Source organism: Schistocerca nitens, chromosome 8 (genome assembly GCF_023898315.1).
Source record: "Schistocerca nitens isolate TAMUIC-IGC-003100 chromosome 8, iqSchNite1.1, whole genome shotgun sequence".
NCBI classification, from domain to species: domain Eukaryota; kingdom Metazoa; phylum Arthropoda; class Insecta; order Orthoptera; family Acrididae; genus Schistocerca; species Schistocerca nitens.
The window spans coordinates 396,932,145-396,951,034 of record NC_064621.1 but is presented as its reverse complement, the minus strand read 5'-3'; the positions used below and the strand labels follow the sequence as shown (position 1 = coordinate 396,951,034).

At 40.1% G+C, this 18,890-nt stretch overlaps 1 protein-coding gene across 1 annotated transcript in view; it reads right to left on the bottom strand.

Moving 5' to 3' along the window:
- The window catches only part of LOC126198678 (ragulator complex protein LAMTOR1), a 72,934-nt gene extending 54,707 nt beyond the window's left edge, over positions 1–18,227 (bottom strand). Inside the window, exons 1-4 of the mRNA XM_049935174.1 lie at positions 18,068–18,227; positions 17,784–17,860; positions 16,649–16,738; positions 8,496–8,733 (exon numbers count right to left, since the gene is read on the bottom strand). Coding sequence (XP_049791131.1) covers positions 8,496–8,733; positions 16,649–16,738; positions 17,784–17,860; positions 18,068–18,136 — 474 coding nt within the window. The 5' untranslated portion in view covers positions 18,137–18,227. The remainder of the gene's footprint in view (positions 1–8,495; positions 8,734–16,648; positions 16,739–17,783; positions 17,861–18,067) is intronic.
- Between the last annotated feature and the right edge of the window lie 663 nt (positions 18,228–18,890).

The window sequence follows — 18,890 nt, the reverse complement described above, 5'->3', positions numbered from 1 at the left end:
GCCATTGCCAGGAGTCCCGATGCCCCAGGGTGATGGGCATCTACTCCTTGGCATACGTGGGGAGTTAAGTGCACAGGCATCAGCAGAGCGATCCCTGTGCAGCCAGGGGGCTACAACCAACAGGGTACTTGGCGGTCCCACCACAACGGTCTGGCTACCATGCTGGATATGAGATGTAAAGAATTTCATGGTCATCATTGGCGCAGAAAACAACACTGCATTGTGGGTGGAGGATGATGAATCCAGGAAGGTGTCCTCACCCAAGAGATGGAGGGTGAGTGGGACTGCAATGCCATGACAAGAAAGTGGGCTAAGGATCTCAATGAGTGATGCACCATGTAAGGCGCCCTTCCCCAATAGGTTTGCTCTTTGGGAAATTTTTGAAAAATGGAGGTCAAACCCTACAGGGGACCATCACATAATGGCTGAAAGGTGTGAGACTCCTTTTAGTCGCCTCTTACAACAGACAGAAATACCTCAAGCCTATTCTAATCCCCAGGCCCACAGGGGGAAGGAGGCAGGGACAGGTTAGACTGTGTGAAATTCACTCGGAAAGCAGGGATCGTGTGTGCCAGTTTTGTGATGCCAAGAAATTCAGCAGACAAATACCAGGAATGTTCTAGAAAATTTCAGAGTTTTATTTAGTGTTCTCACATATTTATTAATGATTTGGAATGTTATCAGTGGTCTGTAAAGAAATGAATAAATGAGGGACAGAGTACTTTATTTCAAATTTTGGTACTGTTGAATACTTACGTGGATTTAAGAGTACTTAAACATATTTTTTGACATTTGATAGTAATTTTGAGAGTGAAATAATATTTTTATATTTTTCTTAATGTTCATTTTTACTATGTTATTAAGTTATTGGATGATCTCAGAAAACATTTGAAAATATAGACCAGGCGAAGCAGGTCTATTTGAGTTAAATACTAAATAAATCCGACAGATGGCCACTATGGCAGTATAAGGGGCATTCAAATGACACCAGGTCACTAGCATAAAGTGATGGTAATGATTTTATTAACTCAAAAACTTAGTTATACACAGTACTCATACTCAAAAATAGTCACCAAAACTGTTAGCACATTTATCCCACTGTGAAACTGGCTGGTCGATTCCATCCTTTAAGAAGCTACGTAGGCTGCTGTCGGATCCGGGCCTGGACCCTGTTACACATTTCATCATCCGTTGCAAATTGATGTCCATGAATAGCTTGTTCGAAACTGCTGCAATGTCATCTTCACCGCATTGACCATGTGTGGGCGGGCATTATCATGCAGGAGAATAATGCCACTGGACAACATGTCTCAGCGTTTCGACTTGATGGCTCGTCTAAGCTTATGTAAAGTGGCTTGATAATGCTGGACATTGATGGTCGTTCCCCTTCAGGAACTCGACAAGCAATGGACCCTTGTGTCCAAAAAAGAATGACGTCGTGACCTTACCAGAACTGGTGTGCACAGCCTTTAATTTCTTTGGAGGTGGTGAAGTTGCATGTTTCCACTGCTTTCTCTGATGCTTTCTTTCTGGTTCATAATGCTGACACCATGTTTCGTCACATGTGACAATATGCGACAGAAAGCCGTATTCCTCCTCATGATAATGTTGCAGATGATTCAAAGACAGCACCATTCAAGTAGTGTGCTGTTCGGCGGTCAACTGGTGGGGAACCCACTGCTCACAGATTTTTCGATAGTTCAAGTGTTGATGCATTATGGTGCGGGCAGTGCACACACTAATACCCAGTAATCAATGGATCTTGTCCACAGTGATTCTGCGAAAGCATTGCACACTGCAGATTCCAGATGAATCAGTTGGTCTGTGATGGACTGTAACACTCAAAAGCCACTTTGAAATTGTGATAAATGTCTTCTGGCTTCCAGGCACCAATAGTCGTTTGTTGACCATTCTTCTTAAAAATGGACACAGCCCATTAGTTAGAGAGATTATTCAAAAATTAGTCAAAATCTGCGGATCTTTTCCTGGTCAAGGATAGGAACAACAACACTTTTCTGCCACTTGGGGGCTGGGAAGGAATTCCGCCATCCCCTCCAACTCCAACCGAAAAACCCAAGAATGTATTTTATGCTGTTGTTGCTACAGCAATTAAGCATTTTATTACAGATTTTATAAGATCCAGTGGCTGTGTTGCGCCCGTCTGCCTAGGTGCTGTGAAATTCTCATTCACTAAATGGAACACTGTATGACACAATGTCTTGTGCACAGAAGGGTAAGTATTTTTACTCCGCCAGGCATTTCCAGGTCAGGAAATTAGAATCGCAGTTATTGCATGCGGACACTTTGGCAAAGTGGGCCGTGAAACATTCAGCAATGACTAAAGAATCAGTACAGATGTTGAAACTGATACATACTGTTCGCAACACATGTGCTTGCTCCTTTTTATAAAAAAACCATGCCTTTGTTTGAAGTCTCTTGAAAGCTATTAAATGCCAGCAGAAGAATGGTGTCTACATTGTTGTTGAGTCGTTTGAAACCCTCCAATAGCTGCAGCTATTTCTTCAGACCACTACGCCATAGGTTACCAGCTGGAAGGGCCCGAGAATAGGGTATTGTTGCTTCCACAATGTGTAAAATCACGTCAGTAGTGCCTTGTACCACTCCTTTGATATCATTCTCTTTACTGGTTTCAATTTTTTGTTTAGCAATGACAGTGACAAATGTTCCATTGGTCAGCAGTTTGAGAAAGAGAGACTAACAGGAAAGTGGTCACTGTTGTAGAGGTCGCCATGAATGAACCACCGGATCAAGGGCAAGATGCTTGGGCTGTAGACTGTAGGGTACACGGCTGAGTATGTTCCATGGCCCATACTGAAATGTGTCGCAGCTGTATGAGGCCTGTCTAAAAAGTATCCAACCTTTGGCCATAAAAAATATTTCCAATACCTGATGGGGGTTGGGACCCTAATCCCCTTCAAACTAGGCCCCTTGTGCTTGCACGCACTTAGCCCACCAATCCTTCTACCACTGGAAACACCTTTGGAAGTCGTCTTTTGGAAAGGTGTTCAGCTCAGTCGGCGTGTTCCACATTATCTCTTCTCTAATCTTGAAACGGGATCCTTTCAGTGGTGTCTTCAATTTTGGAAACAACCAGAAGTCGCAAGGTGCCACGTCTGGAGAGTAGGGAGGTTGGCAAACGGCTGTAATCCCATGTTTGACCAAGAAATTTTGGATCAAGTGGGATGAACGTGCAGGGGCATTGTCAGGATGCAGTTGCCAGTTTTTCGCCGTCCACTTGTCTGGTCTTTTGCGCCGAACTGCATCATGGAGTCGCCAGAGAATATCTTGATAGTATTCCTTTTCCACTGTTTGTCCTTCCGGTGTGTATTCGTGGTGCACAATTCCACGGACATCAAAGAAGGCAGTCAGCGTCATCTTGATTTTGCTTCGCACCTGCCGCACTTTCTTCGGCCTTGGAGACTTGGGATGCTTCCATTGCGACGACTGTCTTTTTGTTTCTGGATCGTACCCGTACACCCATGATTCAGCTCCAGTTATCACAGTGTTCAGAAACCCAGGATCAGTGTTGATGGTGTCCAGAAGGTCCTGTGAAGTGTCAAAACGGAGGTCTTTTTGTTACGGCGACAACAACTCGGGCACAAATTTCGCAGCCACTTGGTGCATGTTCGAATCATCACGCAAAATTGCATGTGCAGACTCTTTACGCACTCTTGAGCAATCTTCTGCATTGTCAAACGACAATCTGCCATTGCCAAATTTTGCACCCTCTCAACAACAGCTGCACTCCGAGCAGTTTGGGGCCTGTCAGAACGCTGGTCACTCTTTGCTGACATGTGGCCATTTTTGAATCTGTTGAACCACTCCTTAATTTGTGTTACACCTATCGCATCTTCTCCAAACACATGCTGAATCTTAAGAATTGTTTTGCTTTGAGTATCACCAAGCTTTTGACAAAATTTGATGCAGCAGCTTTTCTCAACACGTTCAGTGATCTTGAAAGAATTGGTAATCTCATGAACATGTTGCGTAGCACCTCACTCAGCAACCGACAGGCAGCAGCTGATGCGCTGGAAGGAGGGGACAAAATTCATGTATACACATAAAGGTCTCTTCCTTTACGATGTACAGTGGCGCCGCACTATCGTCTCTATTTTGTGCGGGAAAATCAAAGGTCGGATACTTTTTAGACAGACCTCTTAGTGTTAAGAATGCATACTTCAAGTTCCGAAAGTAGCTGTTCTACTGCTTAATCCCTGCCAGATGTTTTTTCAGTGTGCTACAGAGGATTGTGGGCATTGGCCCCCTCCCTCATTAGGAGGAAGGTGGAAGCAGCTGTTCCACTAGCTTCATAAGCTCTTGATATAGTATATATCTCTCTGGGGGCAGGTAGATATGATATTACATATTGTTACCCTAACTGATAAGAGACATGAACAGCTGCGGTTTCCAAGGTATCAGAGAATATGAGCATGCGGACTTCTGAGGCCCTCTCACCATTACAGTACGGTTTGTAGTTTCTGAGTACCATGCCATGCCATCTATAAAGTAAATAACCATAGCTGCAAAGAAACTATCAAGTAAGTAACCTTTAACTGATGGAGTTGGGCCAGGTGGCAATGGTAGCCATTACGGTTCCATTGAAGGAACTGTCAGACAAGAATATGCGAAAGCGGCAAAGGAGAAACGGAAGTATGAATAACTTTGCTGCAGAGTTGTGTTCCATCTGAATTTGTTACTCTTCATTGGTATTCCTAGGCTCGACCTCTGGGAGGATGGGGGCTGGATCCACTGGAGCAGTCAAATTTGGTTTATCTTCTGACTTTTTGCTTCTTGTCCCTGTGAGTTTTCAACCCACCCAGATAGACATGCATGTTTACGTGCTACTTTCAGGACAGGCAGGTGCACCAGCACTGGATCAAATCCACTGAGTGGATTAATATCGAAGGTCAGCATGCCGGCCAGCCTGGATGTGGTTTTTAGTCTGTTCTCCACATCCCACAAGGTGAATACTGAGTTGGTACCCAAGTTACACGATTTGCCATCATTTGGAAAACTTTCTATCACTTTCATATGAGTGACACTACATGCAGACAGTGGGGTACACATATTCCATATAAGTGCAATAACTCCAGAACTATGGAAAAAGTGTATTAAACATGCCAGGAAAATTGAAGAAAAGTACTGAGAGAAAGATGAACTATCTGAAAATGTCCCTCATATCAAGCAAGTCAGAATCAACATGAATGACAGCAGTTCCGATTCATAAGAACATTATAATTTTTCAGATGAAGAATATTGGTAGATACAGTTACTTTAAAAATATGTAAATAGCTCTTGTAAAATATGCACAGTATGACACTTGTAAATGGAAGCAAATCATTTTTAAACATGCCATTGGAGGTTCAATGATGGCAAATGAATTTTTATATGACAAAATATAATCAAGGTCTGAAACCGAAAATAACGGATTTATATACAACAAAACAGAATCATGGTCTGTGTAAAATTATTTCTGTGTTCCTTCCAAGTCACAACTCTTATGCCTGATTGTGGTAACATAGCATACGATTCTGATACCATGTGCGCGCACACGCATGTAGCAGGCCCAATCCGTTAGAGATACTTGCAGAAATGGCCCGCTCTTTTGGCCCATTGTGGAAGTCCACTTGTAGCCAGCTATTTGTGTGTCACAGACACCATGTTGATGAAATGAGACCACAGTGATCAACCCATGCAACAGATAACTTGTGCAAATACTCTGAGAATCAATACTAATGAGCATAGGTAGCAACTCACTGTATAAATCACTCTCTCTCTCTCTCTCTCTCTCTCTCTCTCTCTCTCTCTCTCTCTCTCTCTCACACACACACACACACACACACACACACACACACACACACACACACACACACACCGGCAGCTGCCAGGCTAATGGCAAGAAGTGGTGGCAGCACTGACTGTGAATTGAGGGGAGTGGTAGGAAGGGGAGAAGCACTAAGAATGAGGGTATATGAAGCAGCGCATGTACTCAGCTGTGCCCAGACAGTGACAATGCATGACATCTCAGTGAGCAAACCATTTCATCTACTGAGACAAAAACAAGATTTTTCCAGTCTTTTTTGTTAAATTTCCCTGATATGTTTGAAATTCTCTGATATTTGCCTGATTTCTAGAACTTACGGCAACCCTGAAAACATAGCCTCACAATCTGAAGCAACAGAATGATTCAGATTTGCTAACTTTTTTTTTTTAAATCATCATTGTGGTAATGCTAAGTTCTGACACAATGCAAATAAGGTAGGAGTAGAGATAACTCCCCAAATAGTACAGGTGTCAAGTCGTGACAGGCACATAACAAGACTGAAAATTTTGTTAGCTTTTAGGAAAGAACCCTTTTTTGCACATCCTGCCCCCTCCGCCCCCCCCCCCCCCCAAATCATTGTAAAACAGGAAGGGTACAAAATAATTTACTGGTACCAGTATGTGGATGACATAATCTGTCTCGGAGATAAACACAAAACAGGATATAAGAGCTATACATTCACATCAACACAGTACACTCACAAATCCACTTCACAATGGAAAAGAAAAAACAAGAAACCAAATTTCCTGGATCTTACAATTACAAGAAACAACAACCAACATGAATTTTCCATCTACAGAAAATTCACGTACACAAGCGCTGTTACCCATAGCTCCAACGGTGCATAAATATGCCAGCTTCACAAACATGCTCACAGGTTAAACAGAATACCTCTTAAACAAGAAATCTACACAGAGGGATTAAATGTAATCAAAGAAATTACTATTGGAAATGACTAAAAAAACAGAAACCACAAACAAGTTCAACAACGAGGTAAAAATGAAACATAACAGTAACAGCCACCCATTCAAGAGAACAACCAAAGGATCTGAAAACCCTGAGGCAGAACACAAAGACAACACAGCACACCACATCACCTCAGGAAACAGAAACAGATGGTGCACACTAAAATACAACAATAAAATAGCACATAGAACTGGAAACATACTGAAAACACAACGGATCCCAATAACATTCAAAACAAACAACATGTTCAACAAAGGCTAACACCAGACAAAAGAACCTGTGACAGATTCAGCAATGTTGGAATATACGAACTCATATGTAAGTCCTGTCAGGCCCAATATCTCCGACAAACAAGCAGAAATTTCCGAACAAGGTATACAGAACATATGACAGCCCTAACGAGTGAACGTACACATTACATTTTCACAGAATGAACAAAAATCACAGCCCCACAAATATCAAAAGTGATCTACATCTCCTGAAACACAGCAACAGTTTATCCCGAAAACTAACAATAGAAGAAAATTATTACATACAAAAGGGCTATAGTGGAAGAAAAAAAACCATAATAAACGAAAACATAACACTTTGCAGCAAAACACGCTTTACTGGTCTAACAAACACACACACACACACACACACACACACACACAAGGAACAGAAGTCATCAGAATCCCACTACAATTTTCATAACCTTCCCCTAATTATGTGATACATATCTCACAACACATACAAACAGCAAAATGGCGTAATATTTTGTATCACTAACAAGGTGAGAAAGTTATGTTTCTGTGTGTCGAAAAGTAGTTGCAATCCACCCAATGAACGTGAGTTCATAACAAATTATGTGACAACCTAATACACAAGAAAACTGTATCCACACCACAATGACAGGCACTCATACGCTAGCAGATGACATGATGTACGGGGTAGGTGGGGGCAACAAAATAACACAGAAAATATGCTGGAAAGACAGGAACAATTGTGGAAATCATGCTGTGATGTATAGTAAATAAGGTATTATGAAATTATGCACAGAAATAATATTTAGAAGAAAACAGTAAACATATTCTATGTAACATTGCCAGAGAACAGTGATCTTTATTTTCATAAAATTATTTGAAAACAGTCTTAATCACAGCCAATGTTAACTTCTGACCGGTTTTAGCCTTTTAATTATGGGCCAACATCAAAAGTTGCACCATCTGGATGACGACGATGGCGCATGACCCACTGCAGAGGCCTAAGTTACAGTGGGTCAGGGGCCATCGCCGTCATCCAGATGGTGCAAACTCTAATGATGGCCCGTAATTAAAAGGCCGAAACTGGTCAGAAGTTAACATCGGCTGTGATTAAGACTGTTTTTAAATAATTTTATGAAAACAGTACGCGTGTAATAACCTTTAACAACACTTTATAAGTACGACATTTCTGCATGTTTCACAATCAAAGAATACACTGCAGATGGTGATATTGGTCACAGAAACTAGTTTGGGGGGATAAATAAATAACGAAAGTGTTTTGCATCAAGGCAGACCCACAATCCCATATTGTTGAAAATTTAAAAATTCTGAAGAGCACTTACATTTATCAAAAAACTATATTTAGACTGTAATTCACTGTATTTAATGAGAAAATGTTTTTCTAATGACTGAATATAATACAACACTAATACGCCACTCACAAGCGCTAAGTCCCTGGCATCAAGTGGGTGAGCAGCAAGCCACCTTTCAGGAGCAGGCACGTCTGCTAAGATAGGTTGTGCTATCTGTTGGATACTACCAGCACCCACCACTCGCCGTCCACTGCCTGCTGAACCAAGCTGCACTTGCTGCAATCGTTGGGCATATAGTTTGACACGTTCCAAGAACTCGTGCTGTTCAAGAGCATGTGGACCCAGGGCAGAAACGTCAATCACATTCCTAGAAAATTAAAATAACGTGGCTTACAATTGTGCATAACTCAGCAAATGATAACATGTAACAGTTACATAAAAACTTCAGAACATTAACACCATACAAATAAATTAGGATGATTGTCTGGAGATAGCGTACAATGGGAAATTTGTCAACTTGCAAGGGCTAAAATAAACTGGTGTCGAAAATTAATGCAACAAACTGCTATTTCCCCATCCTGAGTTTAATTCATGATATAATCATAAGAACTGTCAAGAGATGGTTGGTTGGTCGACTTGGGAGAGGGGACCAAACAGCGAGGTCATAGGTCCCATCAGGTTAGCGAAGGATGGGGAAGGAAGTCGGCCATGCCCTTTCAAAGGAACCATCCCGGCATTTGCCCGAAGCGATATAGGGAAATCATGGAAATCTAAATCAGGATGGCCAGATGCGAGTTTGAACCATTGTCCCCCCCCCCCCCCCCCAAATATGAGTCCAGTGTGCTAACCACAGCGCCACCTTGCTCGGTGTCAACAGATGTCATTATGAACATGTTCTGCACGCAAAATGGCATTCTGATCAATGGGCAACCACACCAGCAAAGACATCAAGGCACCTATCAAGCGGGGTAGTGTTTGCAGTGTAGTCCCACATCCGCAACTGCTGTGTACACAGTCACAGATGATGCAGTATGGCACAGAAAAGATGCCTACCAACTCTCTGCTGTGGAGGGCCATAGGAAGGATGGAAGCACAAGCATCGCAAACTGATTTGGCCTGATAACTTAATGTGAATTGTTCTGTTGCTTCTCAGATGAGGCGACAGTTCAGAGAGACCACAACTGCATCCCAGAGACCAAAACAAGGCTGACCATGTGTGACATCAGAAAGAGTGGACCATTATTTGACTGTAAGGGCACGAAGGTGCTGGCTTACTACTGCACTGCAACTGGCATCTGACCTCGCAGCATCCCCTGGACGTGTTATATTGAGGCAAACACTGCAGGGAAGGCTTCAACAGAGTGGCCTTTATTGTTGGAGACCTGTTGTCTGTTTGCCTCTGGCATGTCTTCACAGAAGGAAATGTCTATAGAGTGGAGCCATCAACATACCACTTGGACGATCAAATTGAGGGCCAATGTTCTTTTCACAGATGAGTCCCAATTTGGTCTGGAGAGTGATTCTCAATGTATTCGCATCTGGAGGGCACATGGAACATGATTTGGGACCCAAACACTGAGGAAAAAGACCGATATCAAGGCGGATTCCTAATGGTGTGGCCAGGGATTATGTTGACCGCTCTAACATTCTTCATGAAATTATACGGGCAAATCAGCAAGATTTAACTGCTGTCAGGTACTGTGAGAAGATCTGGGATCTCATGCGTGGTGGTTGTGAGGTGTTGTGGACCCACACTTTGTAATGATAGACGATAATGCTCGACCTCATAGAGCAAAGGTGGTTGAGGTTTTTTGGAAAAAGAACATATTTCATACATGGTGTGGCCTGCTCATTCTCCCAATTTGAATTACATAAAGCATGTCTGGGATGCACTAGGGAGATGGGTTGCATCACGTCAGCATCCACCAACCACTCTTCAAGACTTGTGAACAGCTCTGCAGGAAGAATGGGCGTTATTGTCTCAACATGACACTGATGACAACATTCACAATATGCCCCGCCACTGTCAGGCCTGTATTGGTGCCATAGCTCGTCACACCCCATACTGAGCACACAAACCAGATGTCAAAATGTGTGTGCAAATCCATTACATTGGAACAAACTGAAGAACATTTTTGTATACCGTTATGCATGTTGCAGTTGATTATGTTCTGTATTGTTTGCATTGTTTCTACCATACCTGTTTGTACTGTTTTGTGGCAAAATAAAGGCAACCTTGCAAAATTTGCCTTTGTTGCTTTAATTCTGGACACCAGCGTATTTTAAGCATGCTTTAATAGCATACTACAAAGCAAAACTGTCTATAATGTTTTAATGATGTATTAAACCATTTTTTCCCGCAATTTCTATGTAACTTATAGTTACCAGTTGCATTTTCAGTCCAAAAGGGATGCTAGAGACTGATAAAATATGAACATGTTGACAAGAGATGTACCACTGACTGTTAGCATTATTTGAGGGGCTTGTGTACATGTGACTCAACATCTGACTGAAAAGCTTTCACAGCTTTTTCACATGCCTACACAAATACATCCATTGATAAATTTGTATAAAAATATATAACTGTGTGATAAAATTTCACATTCTTTGTAATTTTAATATTAATTGTGTAATAATCTATTCACAATGGCACCTCTGCAACACGTTTCTTTTTGGAACAACAACTGAGTAAGAAATTATTAGATCATTCTAACAATGAAAATGAAAGAGAAACAACAAACCCCAGCTACTGGTGATGCGCGTCCCACATAAAATTCACCGGACTGGTTTTACGAAGATTATCTGGATTTTTGCAATGAGAGGCTTTACATGGAAAAGTCACTATCTACTTCAGAGCACATTCACAAGTGGATCTTATGGACTGGCCTCCTTCAGCTTTCTCGCATTTGCAGAATGTTAAGGTCAGTGTCTGTAGATTAATTTCATACATCAGTAACACACAAATCCAAAAAACTCAAAAAAATTGCCTCTGCAGATTAGCAAGCACTGGTAAGTACAAAACATATTTGCTGGTAGATGAATACACAGCGTAAGAACTAAAATCGTGAAGTTGCTAGAATGAATCTGAATCTTTCTAGCAGCAGACTTTTTTACTTTCATGTGAGCCCCCTTTTTATTAACAAATATTAAATCACAATTTTTATATAAAAGTAAAATCTTTATTTTTAATTACTGCTGGCATCAAAATGCAGCCATTTAACAATAAAGTAAAATTTGTTACAAAAACATAAAATAGAAAATAAAAACTTTATTTTCAAGAACTGAACAGCAATACTTTTCATTTAACAAAGACATTTCACAGCTCTGTGTCAAATTTTAGTTTATTTTCATATAACATAACTAAATACAACAACATTACTTTTTGAAAAAAAATCTGGACCATTAGTTGTTAGTAAAAATTTTAATTTGTCTCAAAAATCAACAGGAAGTGCAAAATGGCTAAGCAGGGATGGCTAGAGGACAAATGTAAGGATGTAGAGGCTTATCTCACTAGGGGTAAGATAGATACTGACTTCAGGAAAATTAAAGAGACCTTTGGAGAAAGGAGAACCACTTCCATGAATATCAAGAGCTCAGATGGAAACCCAATTCTAAGCAAAGAAGGGAAAGCAGAAAGGTGGAAGGAGCATATAGAGGATGTATACAAGGGTGATGTACTTGAGGACGATATTATGGAAATGGAAGAGGGTGTAGATGAAGATGAAATGGGAGATATGATACTGCGTGAAGAGTTTGACAGAGCACTGAAAGACTTAAGTCAAAACAAGGCCCCTGGAGTAGACAACATTCCATTAGAACTACTAACAGCCTTGGGAGAGCCAATCCAGACAAAACTCTACCATCTGGTGAGCAAGATGTATGAGACAGGTGAAATACCCTCAGACTTCTAGAAGAATATAATAATTCCAATCCCAAAGAAAGCAGGTGTTGACAGGTGTGAAAAATACCAAACTATCAGTTTAATAAGTCACAGCTGCAAAATATTAACGCGAATTCTTTACAGATGAATGGAAAAACTGATAGAAGCCGACCTCGGGGAAGATCAGTTTGCATTCCGTAGAAATGTTTGAACACGTGAGGCAATACTGACCTTACGACTTACCTTAGAAGAAAGATTAAGGAAAGGCAAATCTACATTTCTAGCATTTGTAGACTTAGAGAAAGCTTTTGATAATGTTGATTGGAATACTCTCTTTCAAATTCTGAAGGTGGCAGGGGTAAAATACAGGGAGCGAAAGGCTATTTACAATTTGTACAGGAAGCAGATGGCAGTTATAAGAGTCGAGGGGTATGAAAGGGAAGCAGTGGTTGGGAAGGGAGTGAGACAGGGTTGTAGCCTGTCCCCAATGTTATTCAATCTGTATATTGAGTAAGCAGTAAAGGAAACAAAAGAAAAGTTCGGAGTAGGTATTAAAATCCATGGAGAAGAAATAAAAACTTTGAGGTTCGCCGATGACATTGTAATTCTGTCAGAGACAGCAAAGGACTTGGAAGAGCAGTTGAACGGAATGGATAGTGTCTTGAAAGGAGGATATAAGATGAACATCAACAAAAGCAAAACGAGGATAATGGAATGTAGTCAAATTAAATCGGGTGATGCTGAGGGATTAGATTAGGAAATGGGACACTTAAAGTAGTAAAGGAGTTTTGCTATTTGGGGAGCAAAATAACTGATGATGGTCGAAATAGAGAGTATATAAAATGTAGACTGGCAATGGCAAGGAAAGCGTTTCTGAAGAAGAAAAATTTGTGAACATCGAGTATAGATTTAAATGTCAGGAAGTCGTTTCTGAAAGTAGTTGTCGTGTAGTGTAGCCATGTATGGAAGTGAAACATGGACGATAAATAGTTTAGCCAAGAAGAGAATAGAAGCTTTCAAAATGTGGTGCTACAGAAAAATGCTGAAGATTAGATGGGTAGATCACATGACTAATGAGGAGGTATTGAATAGAATTGGGGAGAAGAGGAGCTTGTGGCACAACTTGACTAGAAGAAGGGATCGGTTGGTAGGACATGTTCTGAGACATTGAGGGATCACCAATTTAGCATTGGAGGGCAGCGTGGAGGGTAAAAATCATAGAGGGAGACCAAGAGATGAACACAATAAGCAGATTCAGAAGGATGTAGGTTGCAGTAGGTACTGGGAGATGATGAAGCTTGCACAGGATAGAGTAGCATGGAGAGCTGCATCAAGGCAGTCTCAGGACTGAAGACAACAACAACGTATTCATCACTAGGTAAATCAACTGCATAACAGGTCTTTAACATAAAGTTGCTTTTTCAGGTCTCACTTGTAACATTTTTTTTTATTTTAATTGAAATACGTTAATAAGCCATAATGTTTTGTACTTACCAACCCTCAGAACATCTAATCTTCAAAGGCAATTTTTTCTATGTCATGTCTTGTCTCATCTCCCTTTCTTTTGAATTGTGTTGCACTGCATTAACAAATTTATGTCCAAACATTGACCTTCAAGTGCCATAAGAGTTAAGGATATGAAAAAAGGCCAGTCCAAAGCCCCCTTGTTCTATATGACTATATAAGCACTGGAGACAAGAGCTGAGATGCTATGCAATGGAGACAAGAGCTGAGATGCTATCTGGTTTACATTGTTCTTCTAGAAAATGCATATCCAGAGATTAAAGAGGACTATCCACACAGCTGTATCATACTTATGTGGCGATGAAAATGTTGGATATGCAGCACCTAGCAAAAAGTGCAAGCTGGGAGATACACTCCACTGCATACAGTCATTTCAGGAGAACCAGTGAATACTACACAATAAACATAAAACAAAGCACAAAGTTTTGTAGATAGATAAATTCCAAACAAAAACATATGGCTGTCAAAATGGCAACATGAAACTTTCAATCATTATTGAAGCAGAATCTTATTGACAGACCTCTCACAAAACCCAAAGAAATTGTCATATGTAATGGTTGTCAGTGGCACCAAGATTAGTGTCAGACATGCATGGATGACCCTGTAACTGAAGATGGTAAGGCCATGCTTTCAAAGGTTGCTTTGCAAAGGAAAATCCAGGCATACTGGCCCAGTTGAATTCTCACACTACTGCAAACATGAGTGATACAGGTATTGGTGTCAGTGGTGGCAGCAAGAAACTTCTGAAATCACTCAAACTGAAAAAAAAAAAAAAAAAAACTTTGGGGCCTATGGTAACCCTGTCACATTTTAAACAGAATTTGCAGCTGCATTTACTATTCTTAACCATAATATACCATAGATTCCCATAGCAGAAAACTGTGGCCATTAGTTGGAACAAAGCATTGGTCACAGCAATCTACAAGAAGGATAGAAGAAGTGAAACGCAAAATTAATGTCCAATATCTTGAACATTCATTCATCTGTTGTATAATCTTTGAACATTATCTGAACTAAAACATAATGGGATACCTCTAACAGAATGATCTCCTCCATATTAACCAACACAGATTACGAAAACATCAGTTAGGTGAAACCCAACTCTCACTTTTCTCACATTACACCCTACAAGTCATGGAACAAGGCAGTCAGTAGGTGCAGTACTACTTGACTTCTAAAAAGTCGTCTGATCCAGTATCACACTTATTAATGAGAGTATAATCATCATACTGATTTGCAGTACATAGATTTAGAACATTTTAAAGAGTGGAAACTTTGTTCTTAGTATCAAATTTCTTGACAAATAAGCAAAATATTCCTAGACTGCACATCTGTCAAGTAAGCAGCATTATTATAGGCTATGAAATGTAGCACGAATGTTCTAAGCCACTTATAAAACATTATCAGCCCCATTTCCTAAACTTTGCCAGTCCCTTTTCCTCCATCGCTTTTCCTTCCCCTTCAACCTTTTGCCGGAAGAAGGAGCCACTTGCTCTGAAAGCTAGCACATTTCCACAATTTTTACATGTGATTTCTTCTGCCACCACTTGGTGAGAACATTCTTTTTATCTATCCATAGCTTGTTATTTATTAATAGAAAATCCTTTATGGAATACAAACAATGAAATGATTAAGGGTAACAAAAGGCTTCTTTGGAAATAGGAAACATGCACCGCATTTATGGAAGCCTGAGGAGTCAGATTGCAACAGCTTCACTTTCTGAAGATGGCCTTTTGGCCGATATCTTAAACGTGTAGTAGTCTTTTCATTATGCCTGTCTGCAGCTCAATGCCTCTCTATGTGGTGAGCAGCAATCTGTCCTCTTCATAATATAATTGTAACTTCGAGAACATATTGTTCCTTCTTCAGCAAGGAATGACAGTATGGTTGAGACTTAGAAAGAGGAATCAGGTTATTCAGACTGGAAGCCGAGAGGGAAACAGGTGGTGTTCTCCTTCTCCCTTTATCCCTGTAACACTTGAGTCTCCTGCAACCTAGAGTTTGACTGATCTCCCCCCTCTTCCCAATTCCTAATCAGCCCTTGTCTCCATGAAAAAAGAATATTAAGTTTAAAACATAAGACTACTATTTTGACGTCAGGTGTTATTGGTACTAGCTACTTTGCCTCCTGGAAGTAAATATCAACAACCACTCAATTTTAACAGATTGTGTTAATTTGGTTAATTATTTATTTCACCCACAGATATGATATCATCAATCCACATTACTCATACATATGAAGTACAACTTCTTCTTATACTTTCAGATCATATGTGGATGTTGACCAAACCTGTTCATTATGTCTATCCCAGAGACCATTTCTCTGTGGGATCCTCGGAATAAGATTAATACAATGTAAAACCAATTTATTCACTTAAGCTACATAGTTTCGTTACTACAAAATTTTTTAGTAATAAAAACACAATTTCAATGCTGAAAAATTAATTTCACAACACAGGCAATGTATTCGGAATCTGTTTATGGCAAATATTCATGTGACACATGAGCCCTCTTACAGGCTCATCATTCTAGTCCATAGAAATAAAACGTATTTTTAAAGTAAATAGGATATCATACACGGGGAAAAAAAAATCAAGATCATGATACGATTAATACCTGCATCACAAACTTTATTGAACAAATGACAACAAAACTGCCAATATGTGTAAAAGGTGTAACAACAGTTTATGCTTTGAATACAGGTAGTCGCTCGCAAGCTTTTTTTTTTTATAATATGAGAAGATTCTGCTGCATCTATTGCAACAGAACTGAGTTCATTCTAATGGTCTGCACTAATCAAAAGCTACTTGCTATGAAAATAATAAATATTGCAAATAAAAATAAATTAAATAAAAGAGAAAAAAGCTCTTTTACATACGTGGCTGTCTCTTGCAGTATTCTGTTCAGGGCTGACTGTTCATCTGTCTTCTTTGGCAAAGAGTTAGGGTACCGAGTTAAGAATTCGTCACTGAAACCGGATAAGAGAACAATGTATGACTGATGAGTATATTTTGAGAAAATGAAGTTTAATGTTAACTGTTGCCATTGAAAATCTCATACACTCTTTTTAACCCAATAACATTAACTCCCCACCATATATCTCCAAACAAATGCCTTTGTGAAGTATTTATGACAAATCGTTATCTGAAATAATATCAGCGATTCCAGCAGAATGGTGGTACTTCTCAGCGGGTTTAATGTACCAATATCAGCTCACGAAATACATTTGTAATAACTGCCCCAAGTTATAAGAGAACTCCAAATGGTATTACTACACATGGGTTTTCATTTGTAAAGTAATGCAACTCTGAGTAAAACCAAAACAATTCGCACATTAAGTAACCTTAACACTTTCCTGCTTTGTGGAAATTCAGAAATAAATTAAACACAAATAAAACATCAAAATTATGATTAAGATGTCCTCTTGGTTCCCTAATGCGGTATTCTGTACTTTGAGAGTACACCGACACCTCTAAGGTTACGCAACAAAAATAAAACGATCCACAGATAGTGCCGAAATAACTGCAAATCAACGAAACTAAAACAAAATTTACATGCCAAAAAGCAGCCACTGAAAGAGCAACATAAACATTATTCAAGCATGTTATGCATCAGCTTAAAAATGCATTCGATAGGTGTTCATTATTTGTTGTGTACTGCGACAGATTGCGTTTGGTTACAAAATTCTAACTGCAGAAGTCTAGTTCTTGAAGTATTCCACTGGATGGGTAATTTCTTCTGCGTGCAAGTATTTTAAGATAACGTATTTGCTTCCAATTGTGAGGTATTTCAATACCTCGCAGGAGATATTAGGGCCCTATCTTCGACACCTTATCCCTCTTGCATAAAGCAAACAGTGCTGTCAATTACACATTCTTCCCTTTGTAAACAAACGCAAGATAGCAAACATGTTTATCAGTGATACCAGAACAATGCCCGACTGGTGAAGAGAAGAGACTTTGCCGTACTGTGCCTTGCTAACGACACGGAATAAAAATACAAGCAATACTGACCTATGAACTCTCTGGATTGCAGCACTATTGCTCACTGGATCCACTAGAAGATGTGTCCTTTCGTTTGCTTCCCCGCCCTAAAAGCATATTTTTTGTTGAATATACAATTTTTTTTTGCACTATGGAAACAAACATGGAGAATTAGGTTTCATGATGAAACGCATCAACCATAGTGTTATTGCATGTCACACTTCGTAATCCAAATTAAAGCAAAGGAATCCATGGGTACAATCGTCTTATCACTTAAATTTCTCATTTCTAAATGCGAATGACTTTTACATCACCTGTACCGAATTATCCTCTTTACAACTATAACAACATCCCATGTTCTTAAGTATTTGTACAAACGACATACGTTACGAACAAGAAACAAAACTTTCCACCACAACACCTGACTTCTGTCACACCACCTGACGCCCTACTGTGAGTACTGCATTTGCTCGATTCAGTCGATCAATGATCTTCGTTTGTAAAGAACTCATCTTTCAGTAAGAATCGATTTAGTAATCGCAACACATATTCAGATATCGAACTGAGAAATTACAGAAGCGTTTTGATTACGAGAGCAAGGAGGAGGAGTGAATCTAGCTATCGATAATGAAATGCGTTGACATGTTAGCGCCTGCGGCTGATGCAGCCAGGATGATTGCTTCGGTGTCGGCCAATCGACATGTTGCGCTTCGCGCGAAATGAACGTTAAGGCATAGCGTTTTCGTGCAACATAATCCAAGAATACATCAATGTGAAAAATCAATAATAGGATAACTATATAAAAGAAGGAATAAACGATGTCAAAGATACTACGTCGAAGTGAAATCATCTTCTAAGACGTAATGCACAATCACTGAACGACCTCTACATCACCCCCACCCACCCAACCACTCAAGTGCTAATGATGTTTGCGATTAATCCTGTCGTGAAATGCAGAACGCGTGACGACTGGTTTTGTTGATGTGGAACCGTCAGGGGTAACTGCTGATGTTTGTGGCAGGTTATCAGTGATGGGTGGCATTGTAACAGATGGTTCTCTCGTGTCGGTAGATGGTGCGATAGGCGTCTTGTGTGCCGAAGTGGAAGCAGCGCTGAAGCCAGGTTATAGGAGGTCAA